The sequence below is a fragment of the Salvelinus namaycush genome, chromosome 13 (genome assembly GCF_016432855.1).
Source record: "Salvelinus namaycush isolate Seneca chromosome 13, SaNama_1.0, whole genome shotgun sequence".
NCBI lineage: Eukaryota > Metazoa > Chordata > Actinopteri > Salmoniformes > Salmonidae > Salvelinus > Salvelinus namaycush.
The window spans coordinates 17798299-17816971 of NC_052319.1; the positions used below are offsets into that span (position 1 = coordinate 17798299).

General features: G+C 44.8%; 2 protein-coding genes across 4 annotated transcripts; one reads left to right on the forward strand and one right to left on the reverse strand.

Annotated features, from left to right (window-relative positions):
- The first annotated feature begins 1460 nt into the window (after positions 1 to 1460).
- Positions 1461 to 7936, forward strand: map3k19 (mitogen-activated protein kinase kinase kinase 19). The gene is made up of 8 exons (XM_039006872.1): positions 1461 to 1618; positions 2245 to 2332; positions 3090 to 3340; positions 3523 to 3566; positions 3687 to 5912; positions 6028 to 6132; positions 6375 to 7072; positions 7376 to 7936. The coding sequence occupies exons 2-8, from the start codon at positions 2289 to 2291 to the stop codon at positions 7449 to 7451; spliced, it is 3444 nt and encodes a 1147-aa protein (XP_038862800.1). The 5' UTR covers positions 1461 to 1618; positions 2245 to 2288; the 3' UTR covers positions 7452 to 7936.
- LOC120058308 (cyclin-T2-like) lies at positions 7712 to 17719 on the reverse strand. Of its 3 annotated transcripts, XM_039006873.1 has the most exons (10): positions 17530 to 17719; positions 16505 to 16586; positions 16260 to 16388; positions 15678 to 15738; positions 15091 to 15153; positions 14828 to 14873; positions 11199 to 11362; positions 10967 to 11037; positions 9639 to 10788; positions 7712 to 9479 (listed from the first exon to the last, which is right to left on the reverse strand). In XM_039006873.1, the coding sequence occupies exons 1-10, from the start codon at positions 17685 to 17687 to the stop codon at positions 9412 to 9414; spliced, it is 1992 nt and encodes a 663-aa protein (XP_038862801.1). In that variant the 5' UTR covers positions 17688 to 17719; the 3' UTR covers positions 7712 to 9411. The 3 variants fall into 3 exon arrangements, 2 of the variants coding, with proteins under 2 accessions (XP_038862801.1, XP_038862802.1); XM_039006874.1 differs by lacking the exon at positions 15091 to 15153; XR_005477998.1 differs by lacking the exons at positions 7712 to 9479; positions 9639 to 10788; positions 10967 to 11037 and having other exon boundaries at positions 11250 to 11362; positions 14465 to 14873.
- Between the last annotated feature and the right edge of the window lie 954 nt (positions 17720 to 18673).

The following is an 18673-nucleotide window of genomic DNA, read 5'->3' on the forward strand; positions in this document are numbered from 1 at the left end:
GCTTGGAGGAGTGGTCAAAACCAGCACTCATATGGGAAATCCTGGTGAATTCCTGAGGGGCTGAGTGTGTGAGAGGGCCTTGTTTCCTCTTGTGCTCACTGACTCCACACCTCTGTCTCATTCTGCCCTGGTCAACAAACAGCGCCCACGCCCCTGGACCTGCAGTGCTTCCACCCTGATGAGCTGAGAGTAAACTCCCCCAGCCCCTCTCCCTCTCTGACCGATGAGCTGAGAGCAACAAACTCCCCCAGCCCCTCTCCCTCTCTGACCGATGAGCTGAGAGCAACAAACTCCCCCAGCCCCTCTCCCTCTCTGACCCAAAATGTCCTCATTCAGACTGCTGCCAGCACAGAGGTAAGTGATCATCCGGTCGTACAGTTATGTAAGAAGTGTACAAGTCTATCATTTTGTGGAGACCTACTTCATAATGTGATTTTGTTCACTATCTGTTAACACATTTTAAGATCATCAAATATATTAAAAGACAAGTTAGTTGTATTGCATCCCAAAAAAATTACTACACCATAGCTTCTGTCTCAAATGCATTATTTATTACTTAACCAAATAATGCCCAAATATCCTTAATCAATTAAAAGGCTTAATCCATAGTGGCTCTTCCCCTAAAGCAATGGGGCCCAATTCACCAGAGACCTGAGTTACATCAGTGTAATTGGCTGGTGGGGAGTCCGTGTTCTGACTAGCTGACTCTTAGCTATATCCTGACTTTGCTTTGAAGTGGTCTTAACAGGTGAGACAAGGGCAGGGAGCGCAGCTGGCTACTGTCGGGTGTCTAATGACCCAGCCCACTTATTGAATAGCGGAAAAGCAGATGGTTGAAAGAGGCTACCCCAGGGGCACACAAACATAGCAGACTGGGCACTAACGTGAAGCTATATTATATTTTAGGGCCCCCCCAGGGAAATTAAATGGGGTGGAGTTGTTAATCAGATGTTTACCAATCTAATTCGTTATAGGCTCTGAGAAATGTCAGTTGAACATAACCACTAGCTACAAGAACAGTCACCATCGTCCTCCTAACTGCACTTAGGACAGTTATATCATAGATATTTTTGTGGATTCATGCCAAATGCCACAGGGTTTAAGGCTACTTATGATCATTCTTATTTTCCCATTGTAGGATTTGCTGGAGTCTCCAGAGTACGTTCCTTTATCCGCCCATCATAAAGCCATCAAACAAGGTAAGCTGTATTTCCCTATTGTGCACTCTCACCTACAGTAGGTAGGGTCTTGGACAGTGACTCCTTGTGTCTCTGGTCTGTGTGCCCTGTTGGCTCTACACAAGACCACCCCCTCTTCCCAAACACACCCTTCCCCTCTCTTCACACACTGGGCCTATCCCACAAAGAGACAGCCACAAAGGCCAGCCCTGCCATGGCCCAAGCTGATTGGGTCAGTGTGCTAAATCACTCCCCTCAGGGAGACACAATACAGACTCCCAGCTGGAAACCTTCCTGACTCCTGTCAGACACACACAACAGAACAGAGTAGCTCAGAGAGCGAAAACGAGAGCGAGCGAGAGGTGTACAGCCCCTCTCAATCTGTCATATAATCTGAGTAGGCTGAGATGAGGGTAGATTGGACTAACTGGCTCAAACAGGTAACGTCTATTGTTTCTTATGTTGTTCTCCAACCACTTTGTTTGGAAAGTACTGTAAATGCTAAATGTCATATGTAGTTTTCTGCACATAGGCTGTGTATAGAAACAGTTGTGTGTAAAAACAATGTGTAAATAGTGTAAAATGTTTGGCATTATGCAGTGATAATTGTATTATTGGTTAATTTTGATCTTGGTGAAATCCTACTGAGTTTATCATAAACAGTGTCATGGTGGAGCATCTGGGCTCCCGAGTGGCACAGCGGTCTAATGCACTGCATCTCAGTGCAAGAGGCGTCACTACAGTCCCTAGTTCGAATCCAGGCTGTATCACATCCGGCCGTGATTGGGAGGTGGCGCACAATTGGCCCAGCGTCGTCCGGGTTTGGCCGTCATTGTAAATAAGAATTTGTTCTGAACTGACTAGTTAAATAATGGTTAACTGGAAGGAAAAAATCTGATTTGTCAGTGGACTGTTGTGATACCAAATGCTATCCTACGTGTAACAGAGGAACCATTCACTGTTGGCTTGGGACTTTTGCTGTTGACACACAGTAGCAGTAATGTCCCTGCTGTGTGTGAAAGGTACATCAACCCCTACTGACCTCAGGCTGTGTTGGGTCCTGTAGATAAGGGGCTCTCCCTCTCCTTCCAGAGCGCCATTGATGCCGTGATGGACATGAGGCAAGCCTACCAAGATCTGGGGAAGGGTAGCAGGTGGGCATGCACACACGCTCCATGTTAATTAGACCGGCTATAAATTAATACAACAATACAGTAACCACAGAGCAAATTGACAGTCAGGAACACACCCAAACACCAACACCTGTTCATACACACACACAAACACTTATGCACACATCCTTGCTATTAACAAGCACTCTCACACACATGAACAAACAAATCCACCGTATGCTAGTCCCTCCTCCTTGTGTGTACTTCACCCCCCCATCCCTCTTCCACACCTCCCTGTCACTTACATAAATACAGAATAAGAAGTGTCCAGTTACACGGTCAGGCCAGCAGTCATCATGTCAAGGGCATGCCAATCTTCCCAAACAGAGAACAGAGGGAGACCGAGAGAAACAGAGGGAGGGAGAAACTGAGGGAGAGTCTACTTTGCTTTCTGAAACAGATCATTGTCTGTAGGGCTCTTACTGCTGAAAGAGGTCCAAAGGGATCCTGGGAAAATAAACCCCTTTGAAAAGTTCTCACTTTACAGCATCAGCCCCTGGCCAGCGTCCTTCTGCTGTGCCCTCTGTCCTGCGTCCACACAGAACAGAGAAAGTGCAATTGAAAGGGAGGGACAGTGTTCATTATTAGGAAATTATATAAGGTTACCCTACGTCTCAGCTCCAGGTTTTGTGAATTATAGATGATTTTAATGAACCAAATTATTTGACCAAGATTACCTGTGAAGAGCATTGTGAGGTGCAAAGGATTTATTCTCAAATCTAATTTGTTCCCTCTTCAGTCAAGGTTCGTCTCTACCCAGTCTGTGGTTCAGAGCCAGACACTTAGACAAACTGGATCCTACACCGGGGCTATTGAAGACCACAGGAAGCTCATCCTGCCTGCCTGTTCCCCCCAGGCTCAGATGTGAGGCTGTGGCCCCCAGCCCGGTGGCCCCTCACCCAGCCCAGCTGAGCCAATCTGCCCCCGGTCTATTGGAACCTCTCCTGGACTCCAGCTCTCTGGTCCAGGCCCGAGTTCACATCCAGAACAGTTAGTAATATAATAATGATGTGTCTGCTAAAGGCTTAGAGGACAGTATATGGTCAGCATGTTGTTGATTCATTTGTTTAGGTAAAGGTCATGCTCATGAATGTGTTTAGAGAAGTACTCTGTTGAGGAAATTAGTTGCATCATTTTATGTTTGTAAAGCTTGGCATGTTCTTGTCTTGCAGGGCTTGGGTGTGGTGAAACGGAGAAAAAAAGCAGTGGTCGAAAGGTAGGTCAACTCAAATAAATCATGTTTTATTCGTACATCACATTTTCATACAGCTTCCTTAGTTTGTAAAACCACCTGCAATCTGCTATTTATTCACCTTTTCCTATCATCTCTGTCCAGGGCTCCTTCCCTTCCCTGCTTCCAGGCCCCATCAGGACCCCCAAGCTGTTAGCCCCTCTGGAGGGGAGGCATAGAAACGGAGGAGTGCTGCCCGGCCTGAAGCACCCTTCTCCCCTAAAGCCCATCAGCCTCGTGCCCCTGATGCCCCTGACCTCCATGTCCTCCATGACCTCCAGGCTGAGGAAGGAGAGGCTGGCCAGGACCAGGGTGAGCCCCAGAGGGTCCCCAGGCACCAGGGGGGGCAGCGAGGAGAGCAGCTTCAGTAGCCAATCCTCCATCGACTTGGAGGTAGAGGTGGATGACAATAGAGACATACGAGAGACTACAGCAAAACAACACGCTGGAGAGACTTTTGAGGGAAGGTTGCAGTTGGATCTAGACTCATCTGGAAAGTTTAATGTTGGAGATTACAGTGAGGATAATGCAAACCATATGAATAGGGAGTCGACAAGACATCAGGGTGCCTTTTCTAGGGATAACAAGGAAGGAGTATCTATCAAATCTGACCCTGGAGGGAGAGGGTACAAAGCAATGATTGAGTTGAGGCACCAACTTAACCCCGATTTGACAAATTTCAAAGATGTTAACAGCACTTCATGCTTTGAGAGGGACTGTGAGGGTGAGGTTGTGGCAGTGGAATGGACAAAGGTGATGTGCTCAGGGGGTCTCTCAAAAGAGACCACAAGTACTGAGCCAACTACCACATGCCCCTTTGCATCTAAAAGAAATGGAAACAAAGATATTCAAGTTGATGACAATGCAAAGACTAGTGTTGTGGATAACACCAAGTATCAATGTCTTCCTTCTACTGTGAATGTCACACTACCTGAATTAAACCCTCCTACAGAGAAAAAGATCAAACCTATCAAGCCTGCCAAGAACAAAGAGAGAAGAGGCAGCACTAGTGTCCAAACCAATCAGTCTTTCAACGTCTTGGCACACAAAGATCACATTCGGGGGAACAGCAAGTCCAAAAGCAACCTGAGGACTTCACCCATTCCTTCACAAGTCAAAGGCAAAGTCAGAAAACCTCCTGATCTCATCGTCAGTGGGATAATCTCTACAAAGACTGGTCAGAAAAGCACAGACTCAACCTCTGTCAGAACGAGGGTTACAGAGCCCGTACATCCAAGCTGCAAAAGGCTGAACAACGACAAAAAGGCACTTAAAATAAAAATCCCTTGTCAGAAACATATTCAGCAGAGGGAACCGAAAAGTGCCAGACAAGCCAAGACTGGGTCACAACCGGGGACCCCGAGGGCCAAGTCAGCCGTGGACTACATCACGTATAGTGATATCTTCCAGGAAATCAACACCAGGGATGAGGAGGGACCAGTCATCTATGAGATGTTTGCCGGCCCGGTGTTTGACAACATAAGAGTTTCCAGTTCATGTGAGAGGACCAGGCAGGTCCTGTCTGCCCCATCTAGGAAGACCCAAACCCACAGGACCAAACACAAATGCCCTAAACCACTGGAGAGCAGAAGAGTGAGGCGAAGCCCAGTGGACAAGGCCAAACAGAGGAAGAACAGGGCTATTAGGCCTATATCCAGGGGAAAGTCGCATCTGATGCCTATCGCCATCACGGATGACAAAGACGACGTGGTGGTTATTTCTGGGCTCGACTGGCAAATCCACATCCAGACTAAGACTGAGCTGGTCCTCGGTAAAGATGGAGAAGAGACCCTCTCTCCCAGCATACCAGAGTTTCAGGAGCTGGACCATATGTTGTCACTGTCAGTGATAGAAGAAGTGCTGTCTATGTCCAGCCATGCGCCAAACCCACTAATCTCTCACCACCAGCTGAGAGACAAAACCTCTCCCAGTCAGACAAAGACTAAACTCACATCTCATTCGGACCCAGATGATGATCACCTCCATGTGCTGCACAATAGGGGACCCATGGGGAACAACATGTCAGAAAATGAGAAAAACAAGGCAAATCACTTTGACCATTCATCCACCCCATCCGATTGCCCAGTGCAGCCTAAGATCAACACCTGGACCTCGGGTAGCTGTGACAGCAGGACAGTGTCCCCTGTGTTCCAGAAGTTTCTGGATGACGTGGGGGAGGGACCACTGACCGATGACCTGCTCCGTTGTCTGGCAGAAGAGCTGATATCACTGGATGAGAGAGATGGTGTATGTCCAGAAAACAACTATGACTCAGACCAGAGGGAATTTAGAAACGATTCTGAGCTGAGATGTGAGAAGTCATTACTGGGGGTAAGTTGGCACTAGAGTACCCACACCAATTACAGCTAATCATATATACACACACACATATGCGTGGTTATGTGTGTGTGTGTGTAACTTCCTACCCTGTGCGGTTGTCCATTAGGATTTTACATCACCTGGAGAAGTGCTCAGTGGGTCTGGGTTGGTAGTGGATGATGCCATCACCTGGAGGAAAGGAGAAGTGCTGGGCAGAGGAGCTTATGGAACTGTGAGTATATGTCAGCTTCTCAATTGCCTTGGAGAAAAGGAAAAGTTACATCACAGTAAAGAGATCCAATCATGCCAACACCCAAACCTTGCTATAGTTGTATAATCCCATATCAAAACAAGGCTACCTTCATCTTATAGACATTCAAATGAAACAGTTGAGCTAATCTCTAGGGTCTCAAATTAGCACCTGAGCCTGTCTGTAATAGGAATTTTAAAACTTCATATTTACGCTGTTTTTAGGTGTTCTGTGGACTGACCAGCCATGGCCAGCTGATAGCCGTAAAACAGGTGGCCCTGGACGCCTCAGACCTCGAAACCGCAGACAAGGAGTACAACCGCCTACAGGAGGAAGTAGACCTCTTAAAGAACCTCCATCACGGCAACATTGTGGGATTTCTGGGCACCTCTCTGCGGGACCACATAGTCAGCATCTTCATGGAGTATGTCCCCGGAGGCTCCATCGCCAGCGTGCTCCACCGCTTTGGTCCCCTTCCGGAGCGCGTCCTGGCCCTGTACACCCGTCAGATCCTGGAGGGGGTGTCCTACCTGCACCTCAACAGGGTCATCCACAGGGACCTGAAGGGGAACAATGTGATGTTGATGCCTACGGGAGTAGTCAAGTTGATAGACTTCGGCTGCGCCCGCCGTTTGAGTTGCCTCAGTCACACACACAGTCATAGTGACCTCCTGAAATCGGTGCACGGCACGCCCTATTGGATGGCGCCAGAGGTAATCAACGAGACGGGTCACGGCAGGAAGTCGGACATCTGGAGCGTGGGGTGCACAGTGTTTGAAATGGCCACGGGGAAGCCGCCGCTGTCACACATGGACAAGATGGCAGCGCTGTTCTACATCGGGGCGAGGCGAGGCCTGATGCCCTCGCTGCCTGACAGGTTCTCAGAGGACGCCAGGGATTTTGTTCAAGTCTGTCTGACCAAGTGAGTTGATTTACAATTCTGTACTACATATAATATTTTTTAAAGGCATAGTTCAACTAAATGACTGGATGTTTCCTTACCTTGAACGTGGTCTCCAAATATGAGGATTGGGATCTACACTCTGGGTTTATATAGAACGCTACAAAGACTAAAGTAAAACAGTGTGGATTAACATTTCAGTAACTTAATTAGATTAACAATTACTAAGTCAAAGATAAATGTGACAACTCACCAACAGTCAGTAAATCATGATAATAAAAAGGCATCCAAGTTGAATAACATATTATTTTGTCCTCTTTGCAGTGACCAGAAACAGCGCCCGTCTGCAGAACAACTATTGGACCACCCGTTCATTCCTAACAATGTGATCTTAGTTTAGGACCTACACTCAAAGCTGTTAGGAAATAGCGCCAGAAGTGCCAATCAGGAACACCTATCAATCATTTTATAACAAGTCCAAATTGTATATTTAAATTCACTTTCAAATGTATTGCTTGAAACTTAGATACTTTCCCTAGACTATTACACAAATAATTCCTTGAATATTTGGGGCACCTTTGATACAAAGAGCATTTGTCAAACATATTGCATCCATACTTTTCATATAGCATACAGTAAATACCAATCATACAACATAGGTCATGTTTTAAGGTAGTGGTAACCGTAAGATTTATTTGTAGAACAAAAAAAACAAAAATGGATGTCAAGGTTTGCATTTGCCTTCTTGTTGAGACCAAACCACTGTAATAATGTCTGTGCCCAAGAGTATAATCACTATCATTACTGGGGAAATATACCATCTTGGCCTCAATACAAACTGTCTGCACACTGAAATAAAGGACTAACCAGTCAAAGAACAGTTACTATTGTGTGTCCAGAATTGAGAACGATATACTCCATATATTAGGAAACTGACCCGTTAGAGAACAAACAGCATACAAGCCACCGTACTGTATCAACACTGATGGAACGTTAAGCCCTACAGCCTTTACTGCTAGCCTGGTCCCAGATCGGTTTGTGCTCTTGCCTACTCCATTGTCAAGCCATATTGTCAAGCCATATTACGTAAGGAGTTAGCAAGAGAGCAGAAAGACTGGCACCCCAGGCTACTTTTCTGCTGTTGTTTTCTTTCACCAGACATAAACAATACTATATTACTTACCTACAGCTTTGTATCTATGGGCTACAGCGTCAAGCCAAGTAACAATTTTGTGTAAATGCTCTTCACAGCAAAGGTTAGGCATGTAACCGTTATAGCACTATTATTATTGTCCTCTTCTCATGTATGTCTTTAGTTTTTTTGTGAGGCAAAGCCTTTGGCATCCAGCTTAAGGTAATCTTGGAAGTCCAAAAATAAAATAAAATAAGTGTATAAATTGCATGGCCTCTGACAACATGCCAGGTGGTTGGTACTGTTTGTAGGGTCTGGATTGGCTGAGTTGGAAAGGTCGAAGTTCAAGTGCCATCTCCTGGCAGCCAGCCATGTGTAGTACAGGCTCTAAGCACAACACAGGAATGCGGCAGTCAGAATCACCGATGATAGGACTCCTACATCAAGTTACAATAGTATTTTTCCCCAATATATATATCTTGTTATAGTTACAAGCAGCTCCAAACCTGAGTATTTATGGTATAGCTTTTTAAACATACAAAAATGTATGTACATTTATCTTTACTTTCTGTAAACAGCGGTCAGCTTTCTGCGTTATCCCTTTGATGATTGCATGCAGATCCTACATACAGTATTCAGCATAAAAAAGGAAAAACTAATTCAAGAGAAATAAACAACTAAAAATCCAACTTCCATTGGCAGCCATGTTTGGCCTGCCTTTACTTCTGTCTGAGTTAAGCCCCCTCCTGCCACAACAGAGGGCTACTTGACATGTTTCTCACCAGAATGGATAACAGCGGTGGCAATGCTGTTTAAATTATTATTTAAAAGAAACTATTAGAAATTGCACCTTTCGTGCATTTTCAGTATTTATACTTTTCCCCCCTCCGAACATGGAGATTTAAACTCGGATGACCCCCTAACACTCACACACGTCCGCATTCCAAGACCCATCTTGAGAATATGGAGGACAAAGCAGCAGTTACACATTGAAAGGGGCAGGACTATACCAGCACTTCCAAAAGATCAGATGATCAGGAAGCATTCATTTCTCTCTTTTTGCCTCAACCGTTGAGATGTCCTACACTTTCCGTTATATTTTTTACTTTACCTTCCTATGCTTTGCTACAAAGGGTTCATGAGTTAATTCCTTGGGCACTTGAGAGAATCGAGCATGTCAAAAGTGTTTGTAGTCTGCCCGCTGGCAGCAAACGTCCGGCCGGCTCCCTCAAGACTGCGGCTCTCCACTGGCTTCTTGTCCAGTTTCACTAGGGCGTTGAGATGTTCGTAGCCCACCTGGTATGTGACAGGGGGAGGAGGGGGGAAGGGAAGGTTAAAACCAGAGCTGTGACTGAGACGACACACACTGTGACTGAGACGACACACACTGTGACTGAGACGACACACACTGTGACTGCAGCTGAACAGAGGAACAATGAGAGGAGGAGGAACTACCTGCGCCGCCCTTGGAGCTTTTGCTCGTTTTGGAGGAGTGGTGGTTGTGGCTTGCGACGTGTGGGTGCCCCCTCTTGCGGGAGGAGCTGGAACCAGAGCTAGGGGCCATGCCCGCCACCCCCTCAACACCTCCCAGCCCTAGGGGTCTCCGGAGGACGGCTGGCCCGGCCCCCGCTGGCCCCTCGGGGACCCCTCGGCCGTTGCCACTGTGCTGTGCTGCATGAAGGTGAGAGTGGCCGTGCTGCTTGTGGTGGTGGCGGTGGGTTGAGTGTTCCCGGTGCTTCTCCTTGCTCACGAGCGGGCTGGAATGTTTGCTCTTGGCCCCGCCCTCATCAGAAGAGCTGTGGCGCTCCGAGGACACCTTGATTTTCATCTTCAGCTCCTCTTTGCTGGCCACGCCCCCCTGAGAAGGAACTGGAAGGCGGAGTTTGAGTGAGCCCCCCTTGTCCCGTTTGTCAGAGGGGACCTTGTCCTGGCCTGGCGTGGCCAGCTTCATTTTAAGAGGGGAGGCAGTGGTGCTGCTGCTACTCCCAGGGTTAGGGTGGAGCTGCATGAGTTTCCTGTGGTCTGATTGGACAGAGGGTATATATGAGTCCCTGCCCTCAGGCTCAAAACTCTGCTGCTCTGCCCTGCGTTTATGCTGCACCGCCAGCTCAGCAGCGTGCTTCTCTCTATACTTGTCCAGGGACATTTTCTGAGCCGGCGGGGGCGGTGGAGGGAAAACTGGCTGCTGTTGCTTCCCCACACCCCCCCCCGACCCAACCTTGTGTTCATGTTTAGTAGGGTTGAACTCTACTGTCTTATCTGGTCTGTTCGGGTTCATTGGAGCACCCTGCTGGAGGCCAAGTGCATCTGTTTTGAGGGAATAGCTTCCTCCCTCCAAGCGACCCCCCGTATCCTGGGGCCAGTCGCTGGGGGCTGTGAAGGTGTAGGAGCTGCCCTGCATGGACGCGATAGAGTCCAGGGAGAGGGGCCCACTGGCGTGCCCTGGCAGAGGGACAGGGAACGATGAAGCGGCTTTGGAGAAGGCTGAGTTGGAGACCCCAGGGATGGCATCTCCCAGGGAATGTTCGTGGACCAGGGAGGGTCCTGGGTAGGGGTCGTTTGCCTGAGAGCCATCTCCCTTGGTCTTCTTGGCAGCTTGCGTGGTCTGGCAAGTGGGAGAAGAGAGAAAGATGGCGTGAGGAGGCGATTTTGCAAAGGGCATTATATAAAACTGTACAGCAATAAAACTACACTGAATTTAAATCAGCAGACACAAGATGCTCTACAGTGTTTAACGTGAGTAAGAGGTCTTAATGATTCACTGGTGAAAAACAGAAGCTTACCCTCCAATTTCGTATCCTCTTCAACCTGCTCGGTGTCTTCTCCAGAATCTGAAGGAACTCATGCGTCAGTTCTGAAGACAAGGAAAGATCACACTTGGTTTTAACACCTAATTCATAGGAATGACATATCTCAAACACTTCTCATTGACAAAAACAAACTATTCTTCTAAACTAAACCACAATGTAACTGTGGCTTTTCGACTATGAGCATGAACCAGAATCAAATCCTCACCATCGAGAAGCTCCAGTGTGACAGAGTTGTCCACGTACTCCCACCAGTGTTTCCCGTCAGTGGAGACAGGGATCTCCCAGTTGGACCATTTACAGGCCAGGTGGATGCAGACGCAGGCGATTACTGTGGGCTTGTGTTGCAGGCAGAAGGTGGTGAGGTGGAGGCTGTGTGAAGAGAGGCCGGAGCACAACGGGTCACATGGACGAGAGGGAAGAAAAAACAAAGAGGGGAGGGGGGAACAACGTTAGTAACAGGTGCTTAGGGCTGAGGTAAAACATAGTATTAGAGAAGAATAAGAATCATTATAACAGAAATGTTAGACACAGATTGACACAGTTGCACACTTACCAAAATAACAAACAATGACTGACATGCAGAATAGATCATGAGTCAGTTTCACATTGTGGCTACCATCCTAGTGTTTACCACAAGGAGCTGCAGATATAGCAATAACTTCAATTCTAATTAAAAAGATGACTATACGTTTTTTTGTGTGGGAAAAGTGACCGAATTTCACCCTTCATTGAAACATCAACCACCAATAAATAACACACAAGGTGAACATTTTATGGCAAAGTAAACTCAAGTTAATTCAAACAGACACTCATTCTGCATTCATCACTCATGACTAACTGGTTATGGTGAGACATGCATAGAAATGCCTTCTTCTGGTCAACTCTAGTCCAAGTTGGTTTGAGTTCTAAAGAACCTGAGTAATAGAGAACTAGATCGAGCTACAATACTGAACCGTACAATATTTTCTAGCACAGAGAGCTAGGTAGCCTACCATTTGAAAGACCGTGGTAAAAGCTGGATGGTAACCTTGTGTCACAACAAGTACAATGCCTGGACGCTACACAACGCATATTATGTTTTTTTTTTGTCCATCTCCTGTATGACTGCGCTGCCTGAGCCTAGTGCGCACACAATCCTGAAAAACAACAGATTAGAAGTTCCAGAATTCACCATGGTGACTAACCTTAGTATTTCTATGGTTTGGATTCTAAAACAGACATTCCCATTCAAGTCGATTATATTTCTATGCTCCTACTTGCTGTGGCTGGTTATTGGGTTCAGTTCAGGCATTAAGAAGCCATTTATCCTCGAATTACAGCGATGTCTCAGGCACAGCGGCAACCTCTTATTCTCCTTGTTCACTGTCTATAAGCCTCTACAGTTCTAACGTGTCAAACCCAGCCGAACAGGCCGCGTTTGGAACACAACGTTGTCTTTGGCTCTTTGATATTTGTTTCTATAAAAACAAAACATATATATATACATATATATATATATATATACACATATCCATACGATTGCTGAATTACAGCACTTTAATTAAGACTAGGCCTAACAAAAAAGCAACTATCAAAATCTACGTCCAGACACTGTAGTTTGTTTTGAGGGCATTCAACAGTTGGAAACAAAAAGGCTATATTTAAATCCCAACCCAACATGTCACGTTAAAAGTAACCCTTTAAGGACCTAGTTCTACGAGAATTTGCAGAACATGAACTGTGAAAGGTTGTTTGTACGCGAAGAGCCAGAAACCAAGAATAATACGTATGATAATGGGCAGATGTGGCACCAAATCAGTATTTTACAATGCAATGGTGTATGAAAACATGAATTCTTCTCTTCAAATCTAATAAAAACTTGCCATTTGAGCAGGTCCTTAATGGGTTAACATCAGAAATGTAAAATTGGCACTTCCATTTCTGTTTTATATACAAAACAGCGCATTCGGGAAGTATTCAGACCACTTGACCCTTTCCACATTGTTACGTTACAGACTTTTCCTAAAATGGATTAAATCATGTTGTTTTCCCTCTATCTACACACAATATTACAATGACAAAGCAAAAACAGGTTTAGAAATTTCAGCAAATTCATTAATTTAAAACAGAAATAACTTATTTACATAAGTATTCAGACCCCTAGCTATGAGACTCAAAATTGAGCTCAGGTTCATCCTGTTTCCATTGATCATCCTTGAGATGTTTCTAGAACTTGATTGGAGTCCACCTGTGGTCAATTCAATTGATTGGACATGATTTGGAAAGGCACACACCAGTCTATATAAAAGGTCCCGCAGCTGACAGTGCATGTCTGAGCAAAAACCAAGCCATGAGGTTGAAGGAATTGTCCGAAGAGCTCAGAGACCGGATTGTGCCGAGGCACAGATCTGGGGAAGGGTTCCCAAAACAATTACTGCATCATTGAAGGTCCCCAAGAACAAAGTGGCCTCAATCATTCTTAAAAATTGAAGAAGTCTGGAACCACCAAGACTCTTCCGAGAGCTGGCTGCCCAGCCAAACAGAGCAATTGGGGGAAAAGGGCCTTGGTCAAGGAGGTGACCAAGAACCCGATGGTCACTCTGACAGAGCTATAGAGTTCCTCTCTTTGGCCTGAACACCAAGTGTCACATCTGGAGGGAACCTGGCAACATACCTACGGTGAAGCACGGTGGTGGCAGCATCATGATGTGGAGGTGTTTTTCAGCGGCAGGGACAGGGAGACTAGTCAGGATCGAGGGAAAGATGGAGTACAGAGAGATTCTTGGTGAAAACCTGCGTCAGAGCGCTCAGGACTTCAGACTGGGGGCGAAGGTTCACCTTCCAACAGGACAACAACCCTAAGCACACAGCCAAGACAACGCAGGCATGGCTTCGGGACAAATCTCTGAATGTCCTTGAGTGGCACAGCCAGAGCCCAGACTTGAACCTGATCAAACATCTCTGGAGAGACATGAAAATAGATGTGCAGCGACGCTCCCCATCCAACCTGACATAGCTTGAGAGGATCTGCGGAGAATTGGAGAAACTCCCCAAATACAGGTGTGACAAGCTTGTAGCATCATACCCAAGAAGACTCAAGGATGTAATCACCGCCAAAGGTGCTTCAACACAGTCCTGAGTAAAGGGTCTGATTACTTAAGTAAATGTGATATACAATTTGTATTATTATTATACGTTTGCAAAAATGTCTAAAACCCGGTTTCAGCTTTTATCCTTGTGGAGTTTTGTGTGTAGATTGATGAGGGAAAAAAGAAATTTCATCCACTTTAGTATAAGGCTGTAATGTAACAAAATGTGGGAAAAGTCAAGGGGTCTGCATACATTCCGAATGCACTGTTTATGATATCATTCCACTAAATAGTATTTGGTTAACTGACTTAAAAATTTTAAACTTAAGAAAATACTTAAATAAAACTATTTTGTGAAATTGGAAAAATACAAATAAAAAGAAAATAGGGTATTGGTACTTACCGGGATGACTTCTACGTTATGTTTACATCTGTGTAATCTTTAGCTGCTATTCAGGCTACCAAAGTGTCTTTTTAGACATATGCACTTTTGTAACCGAGCAAACGTGAGGTTCTAGCGCACCACTACACTTCACATTGTGCATTCAACCCTACTGTGCCAACTCTGGTCCCTTGTACAATACACCGCACTGCAACCGGGGCCGGTACCGCCAAACGCCCCCAACCCGGGGGGCAAGGAGGGGGCTGGCGTCCCACTAGCCACCGGCGCATAGAGGGCCGTTGGACACTGAAAGGGTACCCTGCATTAAAGGAAGCTATAGTGTGCAGTAGTCACAGTGCAACAAAGGAGGGTCAGGATAACAACCTGTTGGTAGCCATGAAATAGGAAGTCTGTGCCAGATCCTTGCTTGCTGCAAGTGAAAGAAAAAGAGGGTAAGTTTTTGCCAACCAGTAAGCTCCGGTAAGGGTTATTATTAGAAGTTCACAAATTGTACATCATGTTTTGTGAACTCTAAGGTCAACAATGACTTGTTGCACAATCATTATGTCAGCATTATCTTCTCTCCCACCCACATTAGAGGTTGGGCGGGCTAGAGGGCATGAAAGAGCAAAGAAAGAAGCCTCTACCTCTCACTAGCTGGGAACATTTCACCACATCAGTGTGTGGATGTTCAATAGTTATTTCAAATCCTGTAACAAAATACATGACAGGTGAGTTTCAACAGTAGCAGTTTGTAGCTGAAATGTATTAAAGTAATGTTCTATGGTTCTTCCCCTCTATTCTTTATCACAAGAGCACAGTCAGGATAACATGTGGACTATGAAAAGGAGTTCTCATTTCTTTCCATCTAAATAAGGGCGAGTATATTGGTGTTGTATAATCAAAATGGCCAGATGGTGGCCACATAATTAGAGTATTTCGTAGTCATAGAGACCACAGATTGGAACATGCTTGGTTGGGACTGCTGTTTGCCAAGATCTGAAATTCATCATAACAGAAGAACATTTTGACCTGCGCGGGTACAATAGAATTATGGCATTGAGGAATGATCAACATGTTACTATGACAAACCTAATTTAAAACAGTCTGAAAAATGGAAATTCACCAATGCCTGGCAGCAATGAACCAACAGAATATTCAAACATAATATTCAAACACTTTGTAGACAAGATCAAGCTCTCACTAAATGCTCACTCAGTCAGACTTTACTTACCTAAAGTCTGCAGCACTATGGTTTCAAGTATCACCAGCTCTTGAGCTTGCTGGAGGTATGCCTGAAGTTCAATAGACAATCATTACATGACATGTGTAATGTGTCTATCCATACCTCTATTTCAAAGCTCAATTCCAAACTGTAACAGTATTGTTTTCTTAGTGTCAGTGGTTTCAACTCAGTCTCGCTACTAGGAATAATATGAGCACTAAGATCTTGCTGAGACTGGACTGAGACATCAGTCTGACAAAGCAGGACTATTGTCAATCTAGACTCGCCCTCTGGTGACAAAGGAGAATATACACCGAGTATACCAAACATTAGGAACACCTAACTAATATTAAGCTGACATCAATAAGGGACTATAGCTTTCACCTGGATTCACTGGTCAGTCTCATGGAAAGAGCAGATATTCTTATTGTTTTGTATACTCAGTGTATACTAACACTTTGTATAAACCTTTACACTCAAACCTCAATATAATCACACAAAAGAAAGTGTTCAAGCCATTGACAAAATGGGACAAGCAGGGAGGTGGGAAGGGAAAATAAAACCTACAATACCCATACTACCCAGACTTACATTACTCTTTGTATCAAGCGGGGTCTCTTGAGGGTTTAGACAAGCATGGGCAACTTTAATAACATGCTCAAGTTTCCGAGGTTGCTCTTCAACTTTCGCAGCTAGGAATAAGGTGGTTGGAGAAATTGTCTGTAACAAAATAAATTGATTTGAATATATTAATATGTAAACATGTAGCAAATTGTCTGTATGGAGAAAGCAGACAGTCAGACTGACTATACATAAGGAGGAAAAAAAATACTTACATTTCTGTGGAATTTGGTGAAAGAGTGGAACATATAAAATCTATGCATGTAAACAATTGCTGTATTTATTGTAAGTTGTGAGCTGGAGAAAATGGGTTAAGGAATTCAAATATATTTCAACTTACGATGTTTCATCAACTAGCTAAAATTATGTATTTTAGTCCACAGATCACAGTTGCGTTTACAATCAGTCCAATTGTGATATTTTTTCACCAATTGGTCCTTGTACCAATCAGATCAGCTTTCAAATCTGATGTGATCTTTTTCCCCACTGATTTATCTTTTGACCAATCACAATTGGGATGCCTGTATAAACGCAGCCATTGTTATCCATGGGGTAAGCCATTAGTTACTTAATTAAATCAAGTCAATGAGATGTGGCAACTCCTAATCATTTGATCCACGTTGTGTTGACAATGCCGGCTAGATATTAGCGACCTATTAGTTAAGGTACAGCAGCTAGATACATTTTATCCAGTAAGCAAAATACTAACATGGCAACCGAGCAAATGAAATTGACAAATACAACAATGCACGTTCTGCTTTACCTGATTGAACTTGCTCGCGCTAACTAGCTAAGCAACTTAGTCACAACGAACTAGGTAGCTTGACAGGACCGTTCAATGCTACTATAGCTCTACTATAGCTGACTACTGACTAGTGCAACTATCACTTGTCTAAGCGAAGGAACTATGATTCATCATTAAACATCGGCGTTAGCTAACTAACATTTCAGTTATGGTAACTAACAAGTAGTGGGCTAGTTAGCTGCTAGCATTGCTAGTTTGCTAACCAGCGCTAGAGAGATGCCCTTCATGTTGAATGTTGGTTGATGTTTGCTAGTCAAACTTGGATGGGTAATAACCTACACCACACTGGCACATTTGAAATGTTCTACTATGACAAAATAATGTCGAACATAACCTGCCTCTAGCGCGTGCCCCAGACACGGGCCTACAAAGAGCGCTATGTAAATCCTCCTTCCTTCGACATCTGATGACTGAAAGCTTGTTTATAAAGGATACACGTTGAGTCTCTGGCCCATATCTTGAATGAGGTTAGCCGCCTGCTGTCGGTAAGATAGCTCCCTGTCCGGATCCACTCCCAAACGGCGGGACGGCGTGGCTTCGATTTGCTCCCGGGTGAAAAACCATTTTGAAGAGGATCCCCGGCACGCCGCCATAGCTCTCCAAGCTTTCACACAGCACACCAAGACCCGAATGGACGCATACCGGAAACGACAATAGTTTTTCTTCGATAGCTTTTTTTGACACAGCCAAACCAACTGGTAGTGCATCATCGCCTCCATTCGTTCTGGAGTGTGAACTTCACGATTCTGTATTAATGTGCAGCTTAGTGCGCACATTTTTTATTAGTAGCCTAGTTTTAATTCGGTTACAGCCGATAAAAGCAATAGAGAGGAAGATGGACAAAGATAGTGGATAAATGAACATAACTTGTTAACAGTTCCGGTCTGCTTAAGGGGTGGCTCTCCCATATGCACCAATGCATTAGCAACTGGGTCTGGTCTTAGTTCATTAATTGTTTATGTATCAGAAAAAAAAGGAGCAAAAGGAGATCTCTGCTGATGGAGGCCCAGCAATGGCAGTTCATGGTTCAAGGTTAGGAGAGCATTTGAGCTAACCCTTTTTCTAACCTCAACCAAATTTTTCCAGAACCAAAAAATAAACATTTTCAAGGAACAGAAACAGAACCTGGAACACAAGTGATCCATACTGTTCCGTAACAGAACTATTAATTTAAATGCATGGGAACCAGTTAATAAAGTGATTTAATGCTCTGTCCCTCAGAAACTTATTCCAGTGTCTGCCTGCAAGCTGAAAATCTTTGCCTGTGCGTGTTTTTTTGTTGCTACCTGCTCTTACCCTTCAAAACATAAGATAGACTTTTAATTAGCTAGATAATGCATGTCACAAGAAGATGCCCAGTGTCTCAAGCCTCCTCAACCCTCTCTAGCTCTCACCCCACCCGCAAAATTTCAGTCGCATCTTGTGCCATAGGCTACACTTTGTCTGTCCATCACGCATGTAAATAACTAGCTTGCCTACTCTATCCACACTTGATTCGTGAAGTAATTTAATAAGCTCAATGTAAAAAAAAAAAGAAGTATTTCACAGGTTAAAAAAGGAACAGAAAGGAATGATATAA

Bases quoted from the DNA above. Each gene is read 5' to 3' on its own strand.
- LOC120058308 (XM_039006873.1), bottom strand. From the start codon at position 17,687: ATGGCGGCGTGCCGGGGATCCTCTTCAAAATGGTTTTTCACCCGGGAG. The intron at 15,739-16,259 runs GTAAGTCTGGGT...ATTGAACTTCAG, and splicing joins CGCTTGATACAAAGAGTAAT to GCATACCTCCAGCAAGCTCA. The intron at 9,480-9,638 runs GTAGTTCCTCCT...GTCACATACCAG, and splicing joins AAGCTCCAAGGGCGGCGCAG to GTGGGCTACGAACATCTCAA.
- map3k19 (XM_039006872.1), top strand. From the start codon at position 2,289: ATGGACATGAGGCAAGCCTACCAAGATCTGGGGAAGGGTAGCAG. The intron at 3,567-3,686 runs GTAGGTCAACTC...ATCTCTGTCCAG, and splicing joins AAAAAAGCAGTGGTCGAAAG to GGCTCCTTCCCTTCCCTGCT. The intron at 6,133-6,374 runs GTGAGTATATGT...CGCTGTTTTTAG, and splicing joins GCAGAGGAGCTTATGGAACT to GTGTTCTGTGGACTGACCAG.